The sequence below is a fragment of the Sebastes fasciatus genome, chromosome 7 (assembly GCF_043250625.1).
Source record: "Sebastes fasciatus isolate fSebFas1 chromosome 7, fSebFas1.pri, whole genome shotgun sequence".
Lineage (NCBI taxonomy): Eukaryota > Metazoa > Chordata > Actinopteri > Perciformes > Sebastidae > Sebastes > Sebastes fasciatus.
This window is the reverse complement of record NC_133801.1, coordinates 34,908,437-34,930,423: the sequence shown is the minus strand read 5'-3', so window position 1 is coordinate 34,930,423 and position 21,987 is coordinate 34,908,437. Positions and strand designations below refer to the sequence as shown.

General features: G+C 44.4%; 1 protein-coding gene across 1 annotated transcript in view; it reads left to right on the top strand.

Annotated features, from left to right (window-relative positions):
• cdon (cell adhesion associated, oncogene regulated) overlaps positions 1 to 21,987 on the top strand; it is a 46,986-nt gene that overhangs the window by 6,354 nt on the left and 18,645 nt on the right. The window contains exons 2-7 of the mRNA XM_074640463.1: positions 11,099 to 11,237; positions 14,806 to 15,084; positions 16,539 to 16,685; positions 17,374 to 17,517; positions 18,016 to 18,306; positions 18,388 to 18,657. Of these exons, the coding sequence (XP_074496564.1) occupies positions 11,165 to 11,237; positions 14,806 to 15,084; positions 16,539 to 16,685; positions 17,374 to 17,517; positions 18,016 to 18,306; positions 18,388 to 18,657 (1,204 nt within the window). The 5' untranslated portion in view covers positions 11,099 to 11,164. The remainder of the gene's footprint in view (positions 1 to 11,098; positions 11,238 to 14,805; positions 15,085 to 16,538; positions 16,686 to 17,373; positions 17,518 to 18,015; positions 18,307 to 18,387; positions 18,658 to 21,987) is intronic.

Below are 21,987 nucleotides of genomic sequence, written 5' to 3'. Positions count from 1 at the left end.
TTACTGTAGGAAACTGTAGAATCAAGTCTTATACGTAGCTGGTAGTTTTGATGAAAAGACCAAAAGACAGAAATACTTTGTCGGTCCCGAACCGTTTGAAGCACACTGTCAGTCTTTTTTATTCTTACAGTACTTTCTGTAGATGCCTTTTTATTACGTGCTCCTAATCATTTGAAGGAGTGCTTCTTGTCTCGTGCAGCTATTAAGATATGTGCCTTTAACGTGATGCAGAACACCACGTGCATGAGAGAGAACAAAAAGTTCCCCAGGAGGGTTCGACGTGGCATTTTACACAATACTTCCCTCTCGCCAAAGACAACAAATTTTCCTCATAATTGTCGAGCGAATACACGATGAGACCCATTGTTCCGCAGCCTTGTCTCGTGTAGCGCTCCTCAGCCCTGGGGAAAATTTCAGGGAGTGAACTTCTGAACCGGACCCTTGCTGACAGCTCTCGCTGCAAAGTATTTTGGACATTCGAGGGGATTTCTTTTTTCTTTTGCATCCTCAGCGTCTTCCTGTTTTCAAGATTCATTTCTTTTTCCCTTCCTGAAACTGACCCTACTAAATATGCCTGACTTAGCGCGGGCCCCCAAGAGTTACAGTCTTTTCTTCTCGAAGCTGCGAGCGACCGCAGCATTCTATTTCAAATGTTGAACCAATAAGTCACATCTGACATGGGTTTTCTGCGAACCAGAATGTGTGCGCTGTTGAAAAGCCAGCGCGAGGATCAGCAAGACTATATTAAGGCAAAACTAGTGGCTGGCACTCCCCTCCGGCTGACAAACAGGCTACTTGTTTGAAGGGCTGTTTTTCTCCCAGATCAGAGTGTGAGGCAGTGCGGGTACTGCTGCCTGCCTCCGGGCCTGTGGTTGTGGGTGCCATTTTGGGCCTTCCCTGCTCCAAGATGTAGCCCCCTGGGGAGCAATGGAACCCCTTATTTATAAAAGATATTCAACGTGAGTGGAGAAATCTGGATAAAACATCTGGCTGGTCCAGCCTTCTGCATTGTTCTGGGAAGATTGTAGCAGACACGCGGCATACTGCGGGATGTATTTCTGCCTTGTGATGAATGAAAACACGTCTCTGGTTCGACTGAGTTTTATCACTTAAAATAAATCACTGTCATCTCTATGTGGTGCTCTCGCACAGTAGCAAACGTACACAGAGAACGCACTGAGTTAGTATACACCACGGTTTCTGTATTATCGCTGTGTTGTGCTGTTGTCATGAGGTCGTGTTTGTCTTGGCGCCATCAGAGCACTACGTCATCTGCCAAAAGCTCTTCTCACCCCCAAGGCTGCAGCAGCACCGAGCAGCCCGGACCCTAAATATGTTACAGAGGGTTTTTTTACGATTTGACCGAGAGCCAGAAGTGGAAACTTTAGACGGCGCTCGTGTTGACGTATCACCACCAAGTTTGTTTTGTGATCACTTGATTGCCGCACAACAAGCGCCGAGTGTTACAAGGCGAGACGGGTAAACATTTAGACAAACTAAATAAAGCATTTACACACTCTGTTTGGGACTGCATATTTATCTTTGGGTCCTCAAACTTGTACGTACAAGGGAGCTGGTTTGTTTGTTTGGGTTTTTGCAAGAGATTTGTGGAGTCGGTGAAGAAGACTAATTATATTTTAACCTTTTTTACATGTGTTTGTTTTTGTTCTGCCGGCTGGCTGTGGAGTTCAGCAACGCTTTCTGTCCCATAAATCCTCCCCCTGTGAATATACGGCCATCAATTTATCATCCCGAGAAATGAAAATAGTCTGTGTGTACTTTCCTTCTCACGCCTCTCAAGTGACAAACAAAGAAGAGGCAAACACCAAGAAAGCAACCCGGTTGAGTTTTATTCCTGCTTGGTTTTTAATACCGACATTGCAAAACTTCTTGTCAGTATCTATTTGGACGCCCTGTCATTTTGTTTTTGTTGCACATGTTTGAAATTACATTATTCAATACATGTTTTAGTTTGAAAGTGCTTTTGGTCGGCAGCCAGGGACCTATCAGGAGGAGACTGAACAGAAACTGTTGTCTGCGTCTTTGCCGCTTGTTGCCGTAGAGACCCGGGCAGTGATGGAATCCAGGAGAGCTAGGGAAGGACGAGAGACTGAGGGGAGAAGGGGTGGGGGCAGCTGGATCAGATCACCGTAGTTCACAGCCCACACAACAGCATTTCAAAACACAGATAGTGTCTCGACTCCCCCAGAGAAGGTGGACATTTTCAAGGCATTTGGCGAACTCGATCATTTTCCCCTCCCCTGCATCAACGTGTTTTCCCATCATCTCTCTAATCAAGGCTGATATCGAGGAATGTGAATCCGTGGCCTCCTCTGCTCCGGTGCCACGGCTGCACAATCCCAGCTCCCCTCTCGCCTGGCGTGATGAATCAGACTCTTGGCACATGTTGGAGATCAGTGTTAGAACGCACCCTGCGGGCAAGACGGCCCTCTTGTGCATTCCTCCTTTCCATCAGAATTACCTTTTCGTCGGAGCAGACGTTCCCCCGTGGGCTGAAAGGCCTGTGAAATCAGCTGGAAGGGCCCAGAGAGCTCCGACAATGGGGAAGGGTTGTTAGTTACATGCGCTTTTGCGAAAGGTCTCGAGGTGGCCCTGTATGGTGGCGATACCCGGGGATCTGTTTCCAGTGTCCGAGACCGCTATTGAGTTTCGCCCCTGTGGTTAATCCTGCTGTTCAGGACCTTGGGAAACAACCCGTACCTCCCCACCCTCCTGTCCCTCCCCCTCGCAGATTCCCAGGAAAAACAAGGCATTGCAGAACAATCTCCAATTAAGATGGGTCTTACATACTGTACCATTCAGTCCCCACTCTCTCGCCCCTCTGTCTCCATCTTCCTACCTCTCTCCCTTTCTCTCCCCTCTGTTTGTGTCCTCGGCCAACCAGCCTCGGGGCAGAATTAGCGCTGTCTCCCAGGTCCCGGCCCTGGCACTTTGGGAGGATCGGGCTTTGGTGAACGGAGATGTTGGGGGGATGGGGGGAGGTGGGGTGGATGTGTGTCCTTGGTAAACAGGGCTTTGTGGGATGTGACTGTCTGATCCCCGGGGGCCTCTCCTTTCATTCCTCCTCTCTTCTGATCCCACACCACGGCCATGTTGTCAGGGCTGCGACGTCTCGTGGGTTCTGGGACCCGCTTGGCCCCGCCGTCACCCCGCACCTCCCGGACTGCTTACGCTCCTGCAGACACAGAGAGACAGCAGTGTCTGAAAAGCAGACCGTCCTTGAAGATGCATCTCATTTGTCTTCCGCAGTCGCACTCAGTTTCAATGATTTATTGTTTTTGAGGAGACTTGCATTAACTTTCTGCAGGATGTCAGGTTCCAACAAGGGCAGTCGAAACCCCTTCGATTGTCATTTCCTCATTGTAAAACAAAAAGGACTCTCTTCTCTTCCCTCCTAATTCCCTCATTTGATTCCAAATCATGTCTCTCTTTCTTTTTCTTCTCCTTCTCTCCTCTTCTTTAGCTCACTCCCCTTCTCTGAGTCTGTCCCACTTTTAATAACGTCTCAGTCTTTAATCAGACAGAGTTAGGCCATACCAGAGGCCCAGTGTTTCCACTCATTAGTTTCCTCTGTGGCCCCGGGCTGCCTCAGTGGGCTCACCCAGACCAACAGAAGAAGCCCATAATGGTCCCCTAGAGTCTCTTCTCTCGGGAGGCTCTTCCCAATAATTTTTTGGGCCGAGCTGAATGCAGTTAGGCTGAATCATCCATCAGTTTTGGCAGACGTGGATGCGAGCTCAGCCATTATCTGTACGTCTATCTCCGAGCCAAGTCAAGAGGGAGGAGAAATGAGTCGGGGCTTGGCAACTTTTCACCTCTCAGTGAATGTTTCACCTCTTCTTACCCCCATCTCCTTTTTACTCCTCTCCCAGAGAGCTTTTCTTGCTATTTTCTCCCCCCCCATGCTTCTCATCTTCTTGTTTTGAATTTATCTCCCATCTCTTGTGTGTATGTGTGTGTGTGTCTCTTTCTGTGTGTCCGTCTCTCTCACTCTCTCTCTCTGTGGAGCTGAGGAATGTGTGTGCTGCAGCTCCTCTGTCCGTGAGATGTGGGGCGAGTGCAGACAGGTTTGGGGTATAGCATGTGAATCAGCTTCAGTGCACAGGTCAGATTAGACCATCATACCAGAAAAGACTTGCTCTTTCTCTCTTCCACCCCACTGCTCCCTCACCCTGAACGTCTTCATCTCCAACTCATTCAGTTCCAGGCGTTTGTTAAAATTCTCTCTCTTTCTGAAGATCTGATTTATTGGATTTATACCACTCTGGTGTTGATTGTCTCCCCCCCCGTTATCCAGTCAGCGTTGGAGCTGCTTCACGATGTCTTCCGTTTGACTTTAATTCAGCTGTGCAGTCTTGTGAAGCGGAGAGGCCAGGCTCCCGCCTCAGTCAGCAGCACCAGTTGCGACCTGTTCTTCTCTCCAGGTCTTTGATGCTCCGCCGCGTTGCTTTTGTCCCTGTTTACCCAATATGACAGGGATATGGGCCAGCCCCACATGTGGGCAGATGGGGCTTTAAGTAGTTCCTGCAGAGGGGAGGCCAAAAAAGAGTGCAGGTGCTAACCGCTCCCCCCCCCCCCACCCCAGAACTCGAACCCCTTTCCCTTCCCTGAGGGCAGCCTGTCAGTGTGTTTATTTTCTCCTGTGTCATCACCAGGGATCCCTCTTGTCCGACCGGGGATGTATGGTGCTATTCCTGTGTCTGAGTTTTGTGTTACTCCCAAGATGGATAAATAAAGGTGCTGCCTCTCAACAGTACGTCTCTACTATGGATTTCTCTGCATGACGAATAATCTACAAAAAAAAATATAAAAAGTCTGAATGAGGGACAGAAGCTGTCGAAAGAAGAAGACTGCTGTTTGTTCTTGCTTTCACACACTTAAGCCCGGTGTCAGTCAAACATTTCCCAAGACACACATGGGTCAGCCCCCCCACACCCAAAAAAATAGGAACTTTTTCCACTTGAACTCACTGACACTAACTTCATTTATTTTCATAAACTGTCCCTGTGTCTGTATATCAGCTTTCAACGGCGCAGAGTCTGTTTTGTATGCTGGATGTCTCTTCAATTTATAGCCGGTCGATCCCGCCGCGAGAATGGCCATGCATCTGCAATATAAGTGCAAAAACAGAAGGGTAACACAAGATCAGATTTGGGATAGGAAGAGGAAATCTGGAATACAGGATTTTTTTTTTACTTTAAGTAGTGTAGTCTGGAGTTTTGAAAGGGAGTGGGCTGGCCGCAGTCAACGTTGGACCAGAGGAGACTGCTCTCAGGCCGATCATTCGACGGGGACTTCCCCACTTCGCCCGTCTCGGCGTCTGCTCAGGAAGACTTGCCTTTCCATGCTGCCGGTGCTGCCAGCATCGGGACGACTCTCTGTGATGATGAGGGATACAAGATATCCTCTCAGTGTCTGTCTCCACTGAGGCGGCTTCATGGTGGCGGATGTGAGAGGAAAGCCAAACAGATAAGAAGCAGGAATGATGCCCCTGTGTTTCCTCGTCGAGCCAGATCGATGGGCCAGATAGGCAGCCGTGTGTGTGTGTTTACACAAGGACACCCAGTCAGAGCTGTAGTGCCCGACAGCTACGCCCACCGGGAGGAAGTAACTGGTTAAAGTAAGAAAGGTGGATGCAGAGAGAGAAGGAGTTACAGGATAGGCTCCGGTTTCTCATCGTACCGTGTGCCAAGGTGCCTGCGCTTGGCTGTGCGTTTTTATAGCGCTGTTGTTATTATTGTAATTATATATCATTATTCCGGCAGAGAGAGAAAGATAGTTTCCACCGATGACATGGGGGCAGCGTGCAGGGCCTGTTGCAACTCGTGGGATGGAGAAATGCTAGCCTGCAAGATGTGGGTTTGATGTGCTTGAATGAGCATGCACACATTCAGACTGGAGCCTGAAATGTAGAGCGTACAGCACATACATAATGCTAATCCTAAAGTCAAAATTACAGATGGTTATTCAGTCAGAATCAAGCTGAAATTTGAACTATTGAGAAAGTAGCATGATTGTTACTAGGGCTGGGCGGTATGATGTAGGGATGCACTGATTCGACTCTTTCAGTCCCAACACTAACAGCGATACCTGGGCTGTTTTCGAAACCGCATACTATACTAGTAGTACGTAGTGATTTGGCCAAAATGTAGTATGTAGTATGTAGTATGCAGTATGCGAACAAAAGCAAAATCTCCAGTATGCCAGAAATACCCGGATGACGTACTGATTTGGAAAAATTCTCCAGTATGCATCAGACCAGTCTATCTCGCCTACTGTATCCCACAATGCAAAGCGCCGGAACAGCACAGGCTACGGGTATAAAAACAGCAGCCAAAAGCTGCTCGTTTTTTACGTTTTCTGTAGCCATTTCAACACTAAATTCACTTCTGAAAGTTTTTGAGGCGAGAAATCAACTGTGTAGATTATTAATATCGGCAGTTTTACGAAGTTAGATGGCGAATCGAACATTTGTTCCACCGTTGTCGGAGTTTAGAAGCTCCACAGAATACCGTGACAGCCAGCGAGCGCCTGCCCGGGTCGCTGCCAGCAAGCCGGGTAGTCACGCTCAGAGACCGCTATGAGCTGCTGGAGCTCTCTAGAGACCGGTCTGTAGACGAGAGGCTTTGATTTCCTTGTTGACGGATAGTTTGTTTAAATATCACAACACAGATGTCCATTATAAATTAACAGGAACCTGTTTTTATTTGCCTTTTTTCGAGTTAAAAAGCTCCACAATCACCCGCGGGCGTAGCTCGCTGGAGAGCCGGCCAGTGACGCTCACAGAGCGGCTGCAGAGCAGCAGAGTGGCGAGAGAAGATGAGAGGAGAGGAAGAGGAGAGAGAAGAGGAGAGGAGAGAGAAGAGGAGAGGGAAAGAGCAGCTTCTGACGGGGCAGAGAGGTTCCTGATGAGACAACATGACACTTTTTTAACATTTCTCTAATATCTGGAGGGAGATCAGTCCTTTTGCTGTAACTGAAAAAGCAGTTTGAGTAAAGTAAACGTTGTGGATGAATGTTTTATATTTCCCGTCTCTCCTCGTTGATGATCCTGTTTGTCGGACTTCTTTATGAGCTGTCAGAATAAATAGTTTAAACCTGCAGTATCTTATAAAGTAAACAAGCACAACATAAACAACAAAATCAAAGTTGTATTTTTTGATAATATTGTAATAGTGGTACAAGTTAGTTTTTTTGTCCTGTGCTTTAAGAGCTGGTTTGAAGGCTTAAGCCTCGTCTAGCATACTGCTAAATACATCACTTTAACTGTCACATACTGCATACTACTGAGGAACGCAGTATACAGTATGTACTGTATACTGCATACTGCGCTCCTCAGTAGTATGCAGTATGCGGTTTCGAAAACAGCCCTGGACTTTGAGTATCTACCGATGCCAGTGTTTAATTAATGAGCTGTAAGCAAGTGCCTTAGATCATTCTTTTATGTGTAAGGGAACATTGACTTAAACATTACTTTCCTAACTGTGTAAAACGAAATGTAACAAATAAATACATCGACATAAATTTGATGAAATCGATATTTAATATTAGATTAATAAATCGTACACCAGTAACTTGGTAAAAAAATCTTCAAAATTATCAGGAATTACAATTCAAGTGTAAACCTTTTTAATGCAGCAACAAACTGCTCAAAACTTAAACAAGAATTAAAATGCCAGTATGTAATGTATGTAGTATTTAATGGAATTGAATTGAATAGATCGCCCCCGTTGTCACCGATACCAGATCCAGCTATGATATGATGTATACTGTCAAAACGATATAAAAATGTCTAGCGTATATATTTTTCTATATCGTTTCTATCGTAATATAGGCTAGGCCTATATTTATTTCTTTTTTTCTCTATAATTTCACTTCAAACTGTTATGTTCTTTTTGCACTTCTTAAAATGAGAAAGTACTTTTCATTTGTCAAGTATTTAATTCACACAGGCGTATGCAGAAATATGCTTTACCATGTGGTTATTTATTTATTAAATTACCAGAAAACATGCTATATCGTGATATATATCTTTATCCAGATATGAAATGACCTATATCACGATAGAAGACTTTGGCCGTATCGCCCAGCCTTGATTGTTACCAGTTTTTAATGTTTCTTTGAAGCACTTTTACACCTGTTTTGTGTTGGATGTTTGTGTGTAAAAACAGTGAAGATGTGTGTGTGAGTGAAGCAGAGAGAGCTGGAGGTGACCTCTGGGGGCTGGTCCAGGGCCACCAGACACCCGCTGGTCCACCCTCTCTCTCTCTCTGCTCCCTGACCTTTGACCTCAGGGTGAAAAGGGGGCGTGAGCCAGGAGCTGGGAGAGTTTATTATTTCCTGCCTCTTCTCTCCTCCTCCTCCTCTCAGGATGCTCTCAGAGAGAGACAGAGAGAATTAGTACATGGATAAAGCATTTGTGTCTCATTGGTGAAATCAAACATCCCACTAGCATCCCTCAGAACTCGTGCTGAAACAATTAGTCAATCAACAGAAAATCAATTGACAATACTCGTAATAGTTGGTGAAGCGTTCAGAACATTTGCTTGTTCCAGATTGTCAAATGTAAAGAATTGTTGCTTCTCTTCGTTTAATGTAATTCTTAGGGCTGTCAAAGTTAACGCCATAATAACGCGTTAACGCAAATTTGTTTTAATGCCACTAATTTCTTTAACGCACTAATGCAACTTGCGATATCGACCTTTCGGAGGCTGGCATCATATGTAACTACAAAACCTCAGGAATCCATCGGTACCAACCATGTCATACTAGCTTGTCAGGAAGGAGGCTAAATAACACTGCAAACTCATGCTAAATTTTGGCGAGAAAAAACTGGCATGGCCATCTTCAAAGGGGTCCCTTGACCTCTGACCACAAGATATGTGAATGAAAATGGGTTCTATGGGTACCCACGAGTCTCCCCTTTACAGACATGCCCACTTTATGATAATCACATGCAGTTTGGAGCAAGTCATAGTCAAGTCAGCACACTGACACACTGACAGCTGTTGTTGCCTGTTGGGCTGCAGTTTGCCATGTTATGATTGGAGCATATTTTTTATGCTAAATGCAGTACCTGTGAGGGTTTCTGGATCAATATCTGTCATTGTTTTGTGTTGATAATTGATTTCCAATAATAAATATATACAATCATTTGCATAAAGCAGCATATTTGCCCACTCCCATGTTGATCAGAGGATTAAATACTTGACAAATCTCCCTGTTAAAGGTACTGTTTGTAACTTCTTACACTCTTATAAATCATTGCGGGTCGGTGTCCCATGCGCACTCGCGTGTGGCTACGCTGTTCCATCACAAACTACACGGAAGCACCAAAACCGCAAAGTTATATCTAATGAAGCCCGTCCTCCAAAACAGTGTCAACTCTTCCTGCTCCGGCCCCCCGACCACGGCCAGAAGACCGTAGCCCTGGTCTCCAGGGCCGGAGTCTCTGCTGTACTTTGCTTCTCTGCCTGCCTGGTTGCCTTCACTCACACACCGCGCTCGTTCTCATTCGCTATCTCGCTCCACCTAAATAAATAGGTAAATAACTGCTGCAGCTCCTCCAGACCAACAGAGGTTTCCCGTGTCTTGTGAAGTGACGGGGCTCCAGAGCGAGTAACGTTATTGTCTCCAACCAAAACTCGGAGATCCCCTGTTCCTTCTGACAGCGGTCGGGAGGCTGAAGCAGGAAACAGTATCAGCATTGATTCATGGAGAGACCTTCGTCTGGTCAGCTAACATTACTGCCAAGCAGCTGAAATATAGAGTGATACTGTGGTTTTAGCTGACGTGTGTCGCCTCACTGTTTTAAGCGATGCTCGTTCATGTCTATGTAGAGCGAGCACAAGGTTGACCGCGAGCAACAGGACGCTGACTTTCGTTGACTTAACGGCCACAGGTGTCGCTGTTAACAAGCATTTTCTGATTCTTACATAGAGTCCCTTTTAAAGTACATTTTGAACAGGTAAAAAATGTGTGATTAATTTCTGATTAATCGCGCTTAACTATGGATGATCATGGGATTAGTCACGATTAAATATTTTAATCAATTGACATCCGTAGTATTTGTAAATTGAATCTCCTTGACAAAACAGTAGTGATTTGAAGAGGTCACCTTCTAATCTTAAGTAATTGTGCCGGGCAACTTTCACCATTTCTTTACAGAAAAGTGATCAACAGATTAATGGAGATTAAATAATCGCTCACTCAAAACTGTTACCTACAGGCACCGAATTGTCGTTCTCTAGCGGGACTGCAGCCCTGACAGGAGGCTAAACAAATTGACCCGCTTGAGCAGCGAGCAGATGAAACAATGTTTAGGTTGGAGAATGAGGGTTAGAAACCTGTTCAGCTTCACCAATCCCACCCAGACACCATCCTTTTAATTTGACCCACCCTTCAGCCCGGGTCGGCCCTTCCGCTAACGTCTTCGAGCCACCGAAGCGCCAGTGTGAATATCACAGCTGGACGGCCATTGTTCCTCCGGCCTCAGGCTCAAACCCTGGTAACCAACCAGGAACCCGGGATCAAAGCTCGCCCGGATTACTCTTAGAAAAAGGAGGAGGAGGTGCCACGGTCGGAGAGGGTCAGGTTGAAAAGGATAGAGGAATGCTCCTAATTACGTACCCTCCAGTGTGTCTGTGCCTGCACTTCAGGCTACAGTGAACCTATGAGGAAGCAACACAGTGTGACAAGAGAGTGATATTAAGAGCGAGGCGACAGTCTCTCCACGGCCACTCCATTAGCGGGAGATCTCAGCGGCCCACTGGGAGAGAGGCAGGGGGGCAGAGAGGCTGGACATTCCAGCCTCCGTGGAGACACTAAAGTGGGTGAGAACAGGGGTCAGAGGAGAGGGTGCGAGGTGGAGATCAAGGAGTGTGTAAAGAGGATATGTCGTGAAGATTAGAAGGATTGTCGTACGGGAACCTAATAGATTTTTTTCCCACTCAGATCCACCTCTGAAATCCTCCTCCAGCTTGTTTTATTTCTGTCTTCTTTTACTCATGGGGGTGTTGTCATGTTTCCATGCAGAGCTCTGGTTTGATGTGTGTTTTCTCTCCTCTGTGTGTTGCAGGTTTGCTGAACAGACGAGGGCGTGCGCGTGGGGCAACACGGCTGCTGGCAGGGGTCTAAGTGCACCATGGACAGTGGCCTAAGGGTCCTCCTGTCCACTCTGCTGTGTCTCAGCCAGTCCCTGCTTATCGGCTGCTCATGTAAGTTGTTGTCCTGCTTTCAGCTTTAAGACCCAGACGCACCAACCCGACATCAAAGAACAAGCGGCGCTGAAGGCCGATTTCGTCGCCTCACATCCCTTTTGTCTTGGCTAACGAGTTGCATTTGAACACACCGCAAAGACTACAGCCGATGGCCAGTTAGCACGTACTGTACGTTCTGCGCCCGCGTGAGAGGAAATAACTCTCCACACCAGCAGGCGGCGGTAGCCTATATCCGTCATTCAAAACCGGAAGACCGAGGACTACGGATATACAAGCCGTTATTGTGATACAAACATGAAACAAAGCGGCGTTTGTCTACCATTTTCACACCACTCTCACTCACCACTTAGCCTCATTCCAGATGTTCATGTCGTGAAAATATCCGTGTGTTATATATCACATGAGATGGAGATGAAAAATGAGAAGAGCCTTCTGTGTTTTTTCTCTTGAATTTACTCATTTGCTTGCTTTCCTCATTTCCGTTTCTCTTCTCGTGCACTGATTGGTTTAAGCTGAACAGCCAATCGGAGTGATTTCTCTCACCGACGAGCTCCGCCGCCAATTCAACACGCTGAATCGGCTGAAAAGCCGCCGACACGGGCAGACTAGAGCCGACGATAAGGGGCACACCGCAAAAACTAGGCAGGCGCTCACCGATGGACCCAAACTGTCCGTCGGCTAACCGTCGGCCCGGTGTGTCGGGGCCATAACATGGTGGTGAAGAGGTGTGATCCCCTTTCAAAAAACTACTGTTTGCTTAAACCACAAGCCATTATTTCTATCATAACAGTAGAGTGAATGATTGTGTAATGTGTAAGGGGTCCCTCATAGTGTTGACAGCACACCAACTCTGCAGCTCTGAGCAGCTTTCATGCATGCTGCTTTCATCAGTTTCTAGCAGCAACATGGCAGCTGTTTTTAAGCAAAAAGGAGGGTAAATATTGGACTTGCATTCATCAGGTGGCCGTAAACATGACTATGTCTGTCTGGGTTGTGTTTTCCAGCTTGATGTGGAGTTTCCTGCTCCCAAGTGGCCAAAAAATTTAATTATTGCAGCTTTAAAGTGGTCATCTTGATCCTCTTTTTGGTTCTAAACATTTTGTTGCATAAAACTGTGTAGACTAGATTCACAACTAAAACCTCTTTGTACGCACAGAGACAGAGAAATAGGATTATTTTTGTCTGATTTATGAAGCTGTACATACACCTGATTCTATTTTACAAATCTCAGTTATTGCGGAACTGGACGCATATGTACGAGCCTCATTTCCACACAGTTAGCCATACATGGATGTTGAAACACTTTTAAACATCCATTTGCATCGATAATTGTGCCCACTGTCATTATGCACGGCTGTGGCTATTTGTAGCGTGCATACCAATAATTCATCATGTTTCTGCAAACCATCATTGCAGTGAATTCTCACTCAACATTATTATCAAACAATGATTCATTCGCTGCTCATATGTTGTAACCGACTTTACAAAGTGCTTCTCAATTCAGGATCAATTGAAACGATCATTAACAGAGATGATGACATTAATCACTCATAAATGGTTAAAAATGGAGTTTATAAATGCGCCTTTTGATTGACATTTTACAGAATGTTGCGTAGACTGCAAAAATTCTAACAATCAGTTAAATTGGCAAACAACACTAAAAACAATGTTACCCATCTCTCAACTTCTACTCAGTCTCCTCCTCATCACATCACCCGCAGCTATCTCCGCTAAAATCATGTGTTTACGCCTGGTCTGAAGTCTGCGTGAGGTACACACATTCTCACTACACAATGGGCTTCATGCAGCAACATTCTCTTAAATTTATCTCACATTTTATCTTAATTTTCTGTTAATAGAAAAACAAATAAGAGAAGTCAACTCCAGAAGCACCAAACATTCTTAACCATCCAAATCTGCTCTTACCCAGGTGTGCTGAATGCTGAATCCCACTTGATCATAAATTGGAGGCCTGTGGCCGATTATTTATTATTAGCATAGGGAACGCCCGTTAAACACTATATAAGGGCAGGTGTTGTGATGTGTGCAAATACTCTGGCACATGCCCAAGAATTGGAGAGATGACACTAAAACAGGCTGTAAGAAAAACTCTGGTGTTGCTGGTGTTGAAGGAAAATCAAAATGCATCGAAGAGGAGTAAGCCATTCAGAAGCTGAACACACACGATCTCATCCAAGGGGTTTTATAGTCTTAATTGATCAATGGATCACAGAATTTCTTTAGCCCACAAATTTAATAATCCAGTCTTTATAATTACGCTAAAATATATAATAATCTAAATTTCATTATATGATATTTGTGCATTTTTTATGTATTTAAAACGTATATGTTTTCTTGCATTGGACAAACAATTTGTGGACTATGAAAACAAGATGTTTTTTTTTGCTCTTGACTTCCCGTAAAATGTTCTCTTAAAGCTACAGTGGGTAGAAATGGAGCAAATATGATTTCATTTCTATAAAATGTCACTATATCCTGACAGTAGTGCATGAGACAGGTAATCTGAAAACATGTGCCTCTGTGTCCTCTGGTGCTCCTAACGGCATCTGCAAGATTTCACAGAGCGGAGGAAAACAACCAATCAGAGCCGAGCTGGAGTCTGCCGTCCAGCTGCCTTCTCTGAGCAGCTGTCAATCACTCACGAACTCCGATCAAACGGTCAAACTAGGCGGTGCTTATCAAATATGAATCAATATTCTGTTACTGTAATGTCTAGTTCTCTCCTCAAATGTTTTCAGAAGCATCTTGTAGTGTACTGTTTAGCTGTAAAATGAGAAAGTTTGTGTCCCGGCAGCCATGTTGAGATCTGCTAAGGAAGTAGTCGTCCGTCAAGGGATTTTTTAAAGCCTGAAAACAGAGCCATGAGGAGGAGCAGAAGTCTCTCAGAACACTTGAATTACAATATGCTGAAAGGTTGTTGTGGAATTTTTGCCCAATGATGCCCAAAACCTTGTTGCCTACTGAAGCTTTAACTAAGAGTAGAGCACAAAAAAGAAAACATTGGTGAATCCCGTAAATCAACGGGTACTAACAAAATAAGAACAAATTGTAGATTACAAACAAACATGAGAGGAAATTTGTTCTTCCGGCACGAGGCCCATTCTTCCTTTATAAATACCAGTTTATGTGTGGAAAACGGCGTACACATGGTTTCTACATGTGGCCGCTGGTGGTAGGGAGGTCTATCCTGTCGTACACTAGAATGCTAAAGAAGCAGATGGCATGAAAAACATCACAACGGGCAAAACAAGGGCCGGGGCCTCCTGAAAGTCAAACTTACTCAGGACAAAGGATGAAGACGTCAGTTCTAGCCACATGGTTTTTACTCATAGTACAGTAGATCTTTTTTTAATTTGTTTGGCAAAACAACACAGCAGAAAGGGTCAGTTCACCCAAAATGCGTTACTTTTTTGTATTACCTATCTGCAGAACTTGGTTTTCTTTGAGCACCTCCATTGTATTGTTCTGGGTGGAGGCAAAAATATATCTGCTAACCTATCATCTATAACAAAATGACTGATTCAACATTCTGTCTCCTCCCCAGCTCAACATCCCTCTTTCCACTCTGAGCCGGCCTCCTTGGTCCAGAGTCAGGGCTCCGTTGCTCGTCTGCTCTGCTTAGTAAGTCCTCCATCAGCGGTGGTTTCCTGGCGCTTCAGAGGCCGCCCCCTGGACCAGGACACGCTCCCCGACGTGGAGCTCAACAGCGGCTCCCTCACCATCTCCTCCCTTAAGCCCAGCCATGTTGGCGTCTATCAGTGTGTGGCACGCTTAGATCATGGGCCGGCCATCGCCAGCCGCCACGCGCGTGTCGCCATAGCAGGTACGGATGCAGAGAATTGCCCTTCTGTGCATACTTCTACTCACTTCAAAGCAAAAAAGAGGAAGTTGCCTTGAGAAAAGGAAGGCCATTTTGTGAGTGTTGAACGCCTAGAAAGAATGCCTGTCCTCGGCTGCCTGCTGCTGAGTGGTGGAGGGGAAGGAAGCAGTAGGAGTTTTTGCTCGGGCACCCTTCCAAATGCCTCCTGACCGGTTTCCTTAATGAGCCTTGGGCTTTCCTGTGTAGTGTGTTATGTTCCTGCTGGGATGCTGCTTGCTGTTGGACACTACACTAAGGGGTCGGCCCTGATCTGGAACTGTATCAGACATGAATAGAATCACTCACTGAAACAATAAACAAACCCAGTGATCCAACACAAACAGCTCAACTCAAGTAGCGCTGTTCGCCTTCCTTCTTGACTGTGCTGATATTCGGCTCATATTAAAGGGGACGCATCATGAAAAACTCACTTTTTCAGTGCTTGTGCCCATACATTTGGGTATCTGGAGTGCCTACCAACCCACAAACTGTGAAATAAGACAATTTCTGTGGGCTGTCGAGATAAAAAAAATTTGTGATTTAACAAGCCATTCAGATTTGGCTCCCCTTCATATGTCACACAAAGAGTGATCGAAGCAAAGAGACGAAACTCCGGTGTGTTTTCGACAACAGCTGCTGTTGCCATTTTGGACTGAAAACGCTTATTATATTTATAATAATTATCTTTCAACACAGGCCATTTTGGTAGAATTTGACAAAGGATAGAAATAATTTAGTTTCACTTTGTAGGCGTACGTTTTACTGGCATCCGGTAGTCTCTTTCAGTCCAAAATGGCGGAAGCATAGCTCTGCTGCTGGGCGCTGACGTTGCAATGGAACAAACAATTGACTTACACTTCTTGGTGATATACATTCTTTGTGTCACAGACTGGCTCATTAGAATATTCCCCGTGACATCGCAGTGTAAACACAAATGTAATTAATAACATTAATTATGGCACTGTTCCATTTAGGTGGGCCAGGGCCCGGGTATTGTACTGTACATGTTGACATGGCTGTGACGCTAAATAGAATGGGAAGATGTTTTCAATATACCGTCGTTTACCCTGCAATTACATGTCAAAATGGCTGCTGTGAAAAAGCCCTATATATCGGCCACAGCTTGAGAACTACCTTTGCAAAGATATATTTTTCAATCAGAGCAGACTGGGCTTTTTCGGGAGGGTGGCTTAAAGAGACAGGCAGAGTGTTTCAGACAGAGAGTGAATACAGGGATATTCAGAGAGACAAAATAATGATTTTTTTTAACATTAAAGCGTGTAAACATGTTCTAGTAGAAACCCAATATAAGTTAGTATGAACCTGGAAATGAGCATAATATGTCCTCTTTAATATGTCCAATATTCTGCACAGAAAGTGATTGCTGATCGAGTCTTCTTTTTCTCTCGTCTCTGCAGAAATATCAGAATATGAAGATGGCCGACGGCGGTCGTTATCGGTGCAGGAAGGCAGCTCTGTTCTCATAGAGTGTCCTCTACCATACAGCGTCCCTCCGGCCCTTCCTAGACTAAGAGTACGAGGGGAGCGGATAGAAGTGTCAACAGGTTTGTTTGAGACCAGCAAGTAAATGTGACAGGGCTTTTTTTCTTTGTACCTTGAATATAAAAACCTTTCACTAGAGGTTGGCGATTTGACTATATTAACTGTGAGACACTAGAAATTCAAAGATTTGCTATATTGTTAATGTTTCTGGTTATATTAGGCCATTGCAGGCAATGTTGAAACTCAGTGAGCAGGACTACTTGTGCATCAGCTTGATGACGTTGCTTGATTTATCAGGATTTGTTTTTCACAGAATTTAGCAAAAACATTCATTTCCATTTGTGTTTGTTTTTTTGGTTATTTTATCTATAAATGGTTTCTCTATTGATATTCCAGAAAATGTACTGCTTCTCAACATTTATACTATATTTGGCCAATATGTTAATATTTTGTATAACCAGTGATTACTGATATATTCGTGCAGATGTGCGTGCGTGCGTGCGTGCATGCGGCTGAGGCAGACCATTAAATTAGCAAAATAAAAAACATCGCCTAAAAAAAACCAACCTGCCATGTATTCTGCCAATTTCCGATATCCAATATATTTGTTTAATCTTCTAACCCTAATTTATACCATATACTATTATATAAAATCACATTTACCATGCTCATGGTGTATCATACAATATCTTATATTGTGGAAGTTTCTCTGTGCTGTTACTGAAACTGTTTGTTTCCTTCTCTTTCCAGATGACTATTTAGTTCTCCCATCTGGAAACCTGCAGATTATCTCTGCTTCAGACCAGCACCAGGGCATGTATAAATGTGGTGCATTCAACCCTGTTACCGGGGAAACCGTCATGCAGCCTCACGGTACAAAGCTGTCAGTGAAACGTAAGTCTGAAGACATTTAATTTACGATTCAGAAGTTCTTACATCTCAGCCTGCATGTTCTTTTTTTTACCCTTTATTTATTGATTTTATTTTATTGATTTTAATTAAACCATTGCATCATACAATATCAATTAATGAGACAAAGAGCATGCTGTAACATGATCATCATATGTAAATCCAAAAGCAATATTTGTATGTGAGGAAAAAAAAACATTAATAAATGAAATAAAAAATAAAAGAAGAAAAAAATAAAATAAAGTTATTATAATAATAATAATAATAATAATGGTAAATGATTAAGTGAGTGGAAAATAAATTTAAATTAATTAAAATAATAATCATGATCATAAAGAAAGAAATGCATAATATTGTTATAAAATAAGTACTAACAAATGAATAGGTAGATGAGAGCTGATTGCGAGACAGTAATGGAGAGGAGTATCAGCTGTATGTTCTGTTATTGTCAGCTAATGTGGTTCATTTTTGTTATTTGTTCAGATTCAGACTCTTCCCCCCCAGTGCGGATAGTTTACCCCACCGCCCCGAGGACTGTTTTGGTGCAGCGGTCCCAGCCGCTGACGTTGGAGTGTATTGTGTCTGGTAGTTCAGCACCAGCAGCTAGATGGTTTAAGAACGGTCAGGAGGTCACACCGGGGCCTTCTCACCCACGGCAGCACAACAACCTGGCCTTTGTAGCGGTGGCGAGGAGTGATGAAGGGCGTTACACCTGTGCTGCTGAGACCAAGCAGGGGACTGTGATGAGCGCCAACTACACTGTGAATGTTCTCGGTAAGAAAAACACAAGAAAGGGTGTTGTCTGTGGCGGGATTGTTTGCAGCATGGTGATGTTAATCTTCCTCTCCTCCACAGAGCCTGTGTCTATCGCGGAGGGCCTGACCGACCAGCTCGTCTCTCCCGGCTCCTCCACTCGTTTCACCTGCGTAGCGACAGGAAACCCTTCACCAAACGTCACCTGGCTGTTCAACGCTGACCCCGTCACCCCATCGCGGCGCTTTCAGATCTCTGGATCCTCGCTGGTTATTACAGACGTGACGCCACAGGACGAGGGCGTGTTTCAGTGTCTTCTGGACAACGGGATCGGCTCGGCACAGTCGTGTGGGATCCTCACGACTCAATCAGGTATGCATCAGTCATCTTAAACTAATTTGTTGCTTGGCTTTAATATGGAGCTATCTGGACTCAGCTTGTTAGCTCCGCCAAGGCCGAAGGCCTAGGAAGGAGGTTATGTTTTCACCGGCGTTGGTTTGTGGTTTGTTGGTTTGTCCGTTTGGAGGATTACTCCAAAAGTCCGCGATGGATTTGAATAAATTTTTTTGGAGGGGTTCGGATGTGGCACAATGAACAATCCATTCGATTATGGTGGCGATCAGTATCATGATCCGGCTTTGGGAATTTTTTGTAATAACTCCGCTCAGCCTGTGCATTAACACCACAGGCTTTAAGACATGCGCAGTGTGACTGATAACGCGTTCATGACGAGTCACCCAGCTCTCTCCTTCTGCCAGCTTTCCTCAGCAGCGACGTACATGAAACTTGCCTTGGCGGAGGTCTGCGCTCTCCAAGTTCACTTCTAGTATTAGTAATAAATTGACCTTTTTAACCCATTGAGTGCCTTCAAGAGCAGGCAACAAATAATGAATCATCCAAGACTGTGCCCATTTTAGTGGGTTAGGAGTTATTTTCATTGTTGATTAAACTGTCCAAAGTGTTTTTATTATGCCTACGTTACGTGCGGCCCATTCTCGTTATGAGAATAATTGGATTTTGGTGGTCAAAGGTCAAAGTCACTGTGACCTCTCGTCCATCCCATTCTCGTGAACCCGATATCTCAGGAACACCTGGAGGGAATTTCTTCAAATTTGGCACAAACATCCACTTGGATGCACTCCAGGACGTACGGATGAGATTTTGGTGGTCATAGGTCAAAGTCACTGTGACCTCACAAAGCACGTTTTTGGCCATAACTCAAGAATTCATATGCCAATTATGACAATTTTACACAAATGTCTAGTGATGACATTTTAGACAGACATTCATATGAACTGCTACGTAACTGGTTGGCGAGGTGGTATTTCTAGTATTATACAATTAATCAGTTAGTCTATAAAATGTCAGAAAAAATGAAGGATGTCAGTGAGATATTCAAATTACAATGATTTAAAACACAGAAAATTTGCAACTCCTCACATTTCAGCTGCTGAAACCAGAGAATATTTGGCTTTTTTTTGTTTGATAAATTAGTTAAACGATGATCAAAATTGTTGTTGATTCATTTTCAAGTAAGTCAGTCCCACTGTTCCCAACATTCCCCTTTCAATTTCCACCTGAAGCAACAAAAAACTGGTTCTAGCGCCTCATTGCCGCTGTGCTGTAAGATCATGACTAACCTAACAACACGAGTTTGCACGCTGATGCCGGAGGCCTCGCAGAGCTCCGAGAGTTTACGGATACAAAAGGGAGCATTTTAGAGAAATGCCACTTAGCTGTAAATTGTTTCAAAAATAGTTGCCAGCGTTGGAAAGGGTTAAGGCATCTCACCAGGCGGGATCTCCGTGGGCCTGCGCATACAGTATCTACGGGGAGTCTTTGCTCTTTGAGTGTGAATGTTTGTGTGTGTGTGTGTGTGTGTGTGTGCGTTTCTGAGGGCTGGTAGGAGAGGCTTAGCCAAGGCCGCCCTCCTCCTGAGCCTTGAACTGAGCTTGAGCGTGAGAGTGAGCTTTGTGCACACTGTCGGGGATAAGCCCCCGGACACTGGAATGTAAGGAGTAGCCGTGGAGGGTTATGACGAGGACCAGACCACCCAGCTGTCAACATCATACACAACTGCCTTTTATTTATTAACACATCACAACGATCCCCCCCCTCCTCCTCCTCCACCACCACTCTCCCCCGAGCCTCCCCTCTCCACCCTCCCCAGCCGCTCGCTCTATGCCAGGGCCCCACTCCGGCTCAGGCGGGTTCACTGCAAAACATTTGTACAGACTACAGGAAAGAAGAATGAGATTTGATATCTTTTGCTGCAGACACATACACAGAACCGAATATGAAGCTGATAAGCAGAGAGGTAAACACTCTGTTTTTAGGTACCAGGCGCAGGAGCTTCTAAGTAAACAGTATCATTGATGTGGGTAGTCTGTTATTATTAGTAATTCATCACAGAGAGCAATCTGAAATATGTTTGGGTTTTCTGTTTTGTACCGTTGTTTCCGTCACCATGACAACTCCCCGCTCTCATCCGTTAAGTGGGATGCACCACAGGGAGGGATGTGGTGTCCTTATCCTCCCTGCTCCCACATGTCACAGCCAGCAGTCCTGCTACAGCCACAACAAATGATTATTTCAACACTTGATTGACAGAAAATTGGAATAATCCATTAATATGTTATTAATGAGCAAAAACACCACCATACATTGATTTCCTGTCTTTTCCTTGTTTTATGTGTCATTGTTCATTCAATATTTTGGGGTTTTGGTCGGCTGGTCTGACAAAATAAGCAATTTGAAGACAGCACCTTGGACTTTTTAAACTAATTTTTTTGACATTTTCCAAACCAAATGATTAACTGTTAAGATGTGATTTAACCGAAAAACTGTCCATGAAAATAATCACTGGTTGCAGCCTTAACGACAACTGCCCCCTCCTCACCACATCAGGAAAGAGCTATTGTGACGTCCATGCAGTCAGTCAGCAACAGTGATTAATTGCATGATTGTCCATAGTTAATCACGATTAATCACAAATTAATCGCACTTTTTTTATCTGTTCAAAATGTATCTTAAAGGGAGATTTGTCAAGAATTTAACACTCTTATCAACATGGAGTGGGCAAATATGCTGCTTTATGCAAATGTATTTATTATTGGAAATAATTAACAACACAAAACAATGACAAATATTGTCCAGAAACCCTCACAGGTACTGCATTTAGCATAAAAAAATATGTTCAAATCATAACATGGCAAACTGCAGCCCAACAGGCAACAACAGCTGTCAGTGTGTCAGTGTACTGACTTGACTATGACTTGCCCTAAACTGCATGTGATTATCATAAAGTGGGCATGTCTGTAAAGGGGAGACTCGTGGGTTCCCATAGAACCCATTTACATATCTGGAGGTCAGAGGTTAAGGGACCCCTTTGAAAATGGACATGACAGTTTGTCCTTGCCACAATTAAATTTATAAATAAATACATTTTGAGCGTTATTTAGCTTTAAAACTGTTAATGCTTTAAAGAAATTAGTGGCGTCAAAACGAATTTGCGTTAACGTGTTATTTTCGGCATAGAAAAAAAATGTATTCGCATGTCCTCCAATAATCCGAGCTCTGTCCAAACTGAGGCTCTCGTCTCTGCTGGTAATCCCTCGTGATGTACCATCACATTTTCTCCCAAGTGTTCGTCTCTAATGGACTGACCTTTTTCTGGGAAGGACCTGGCAGCATCTCTCTATC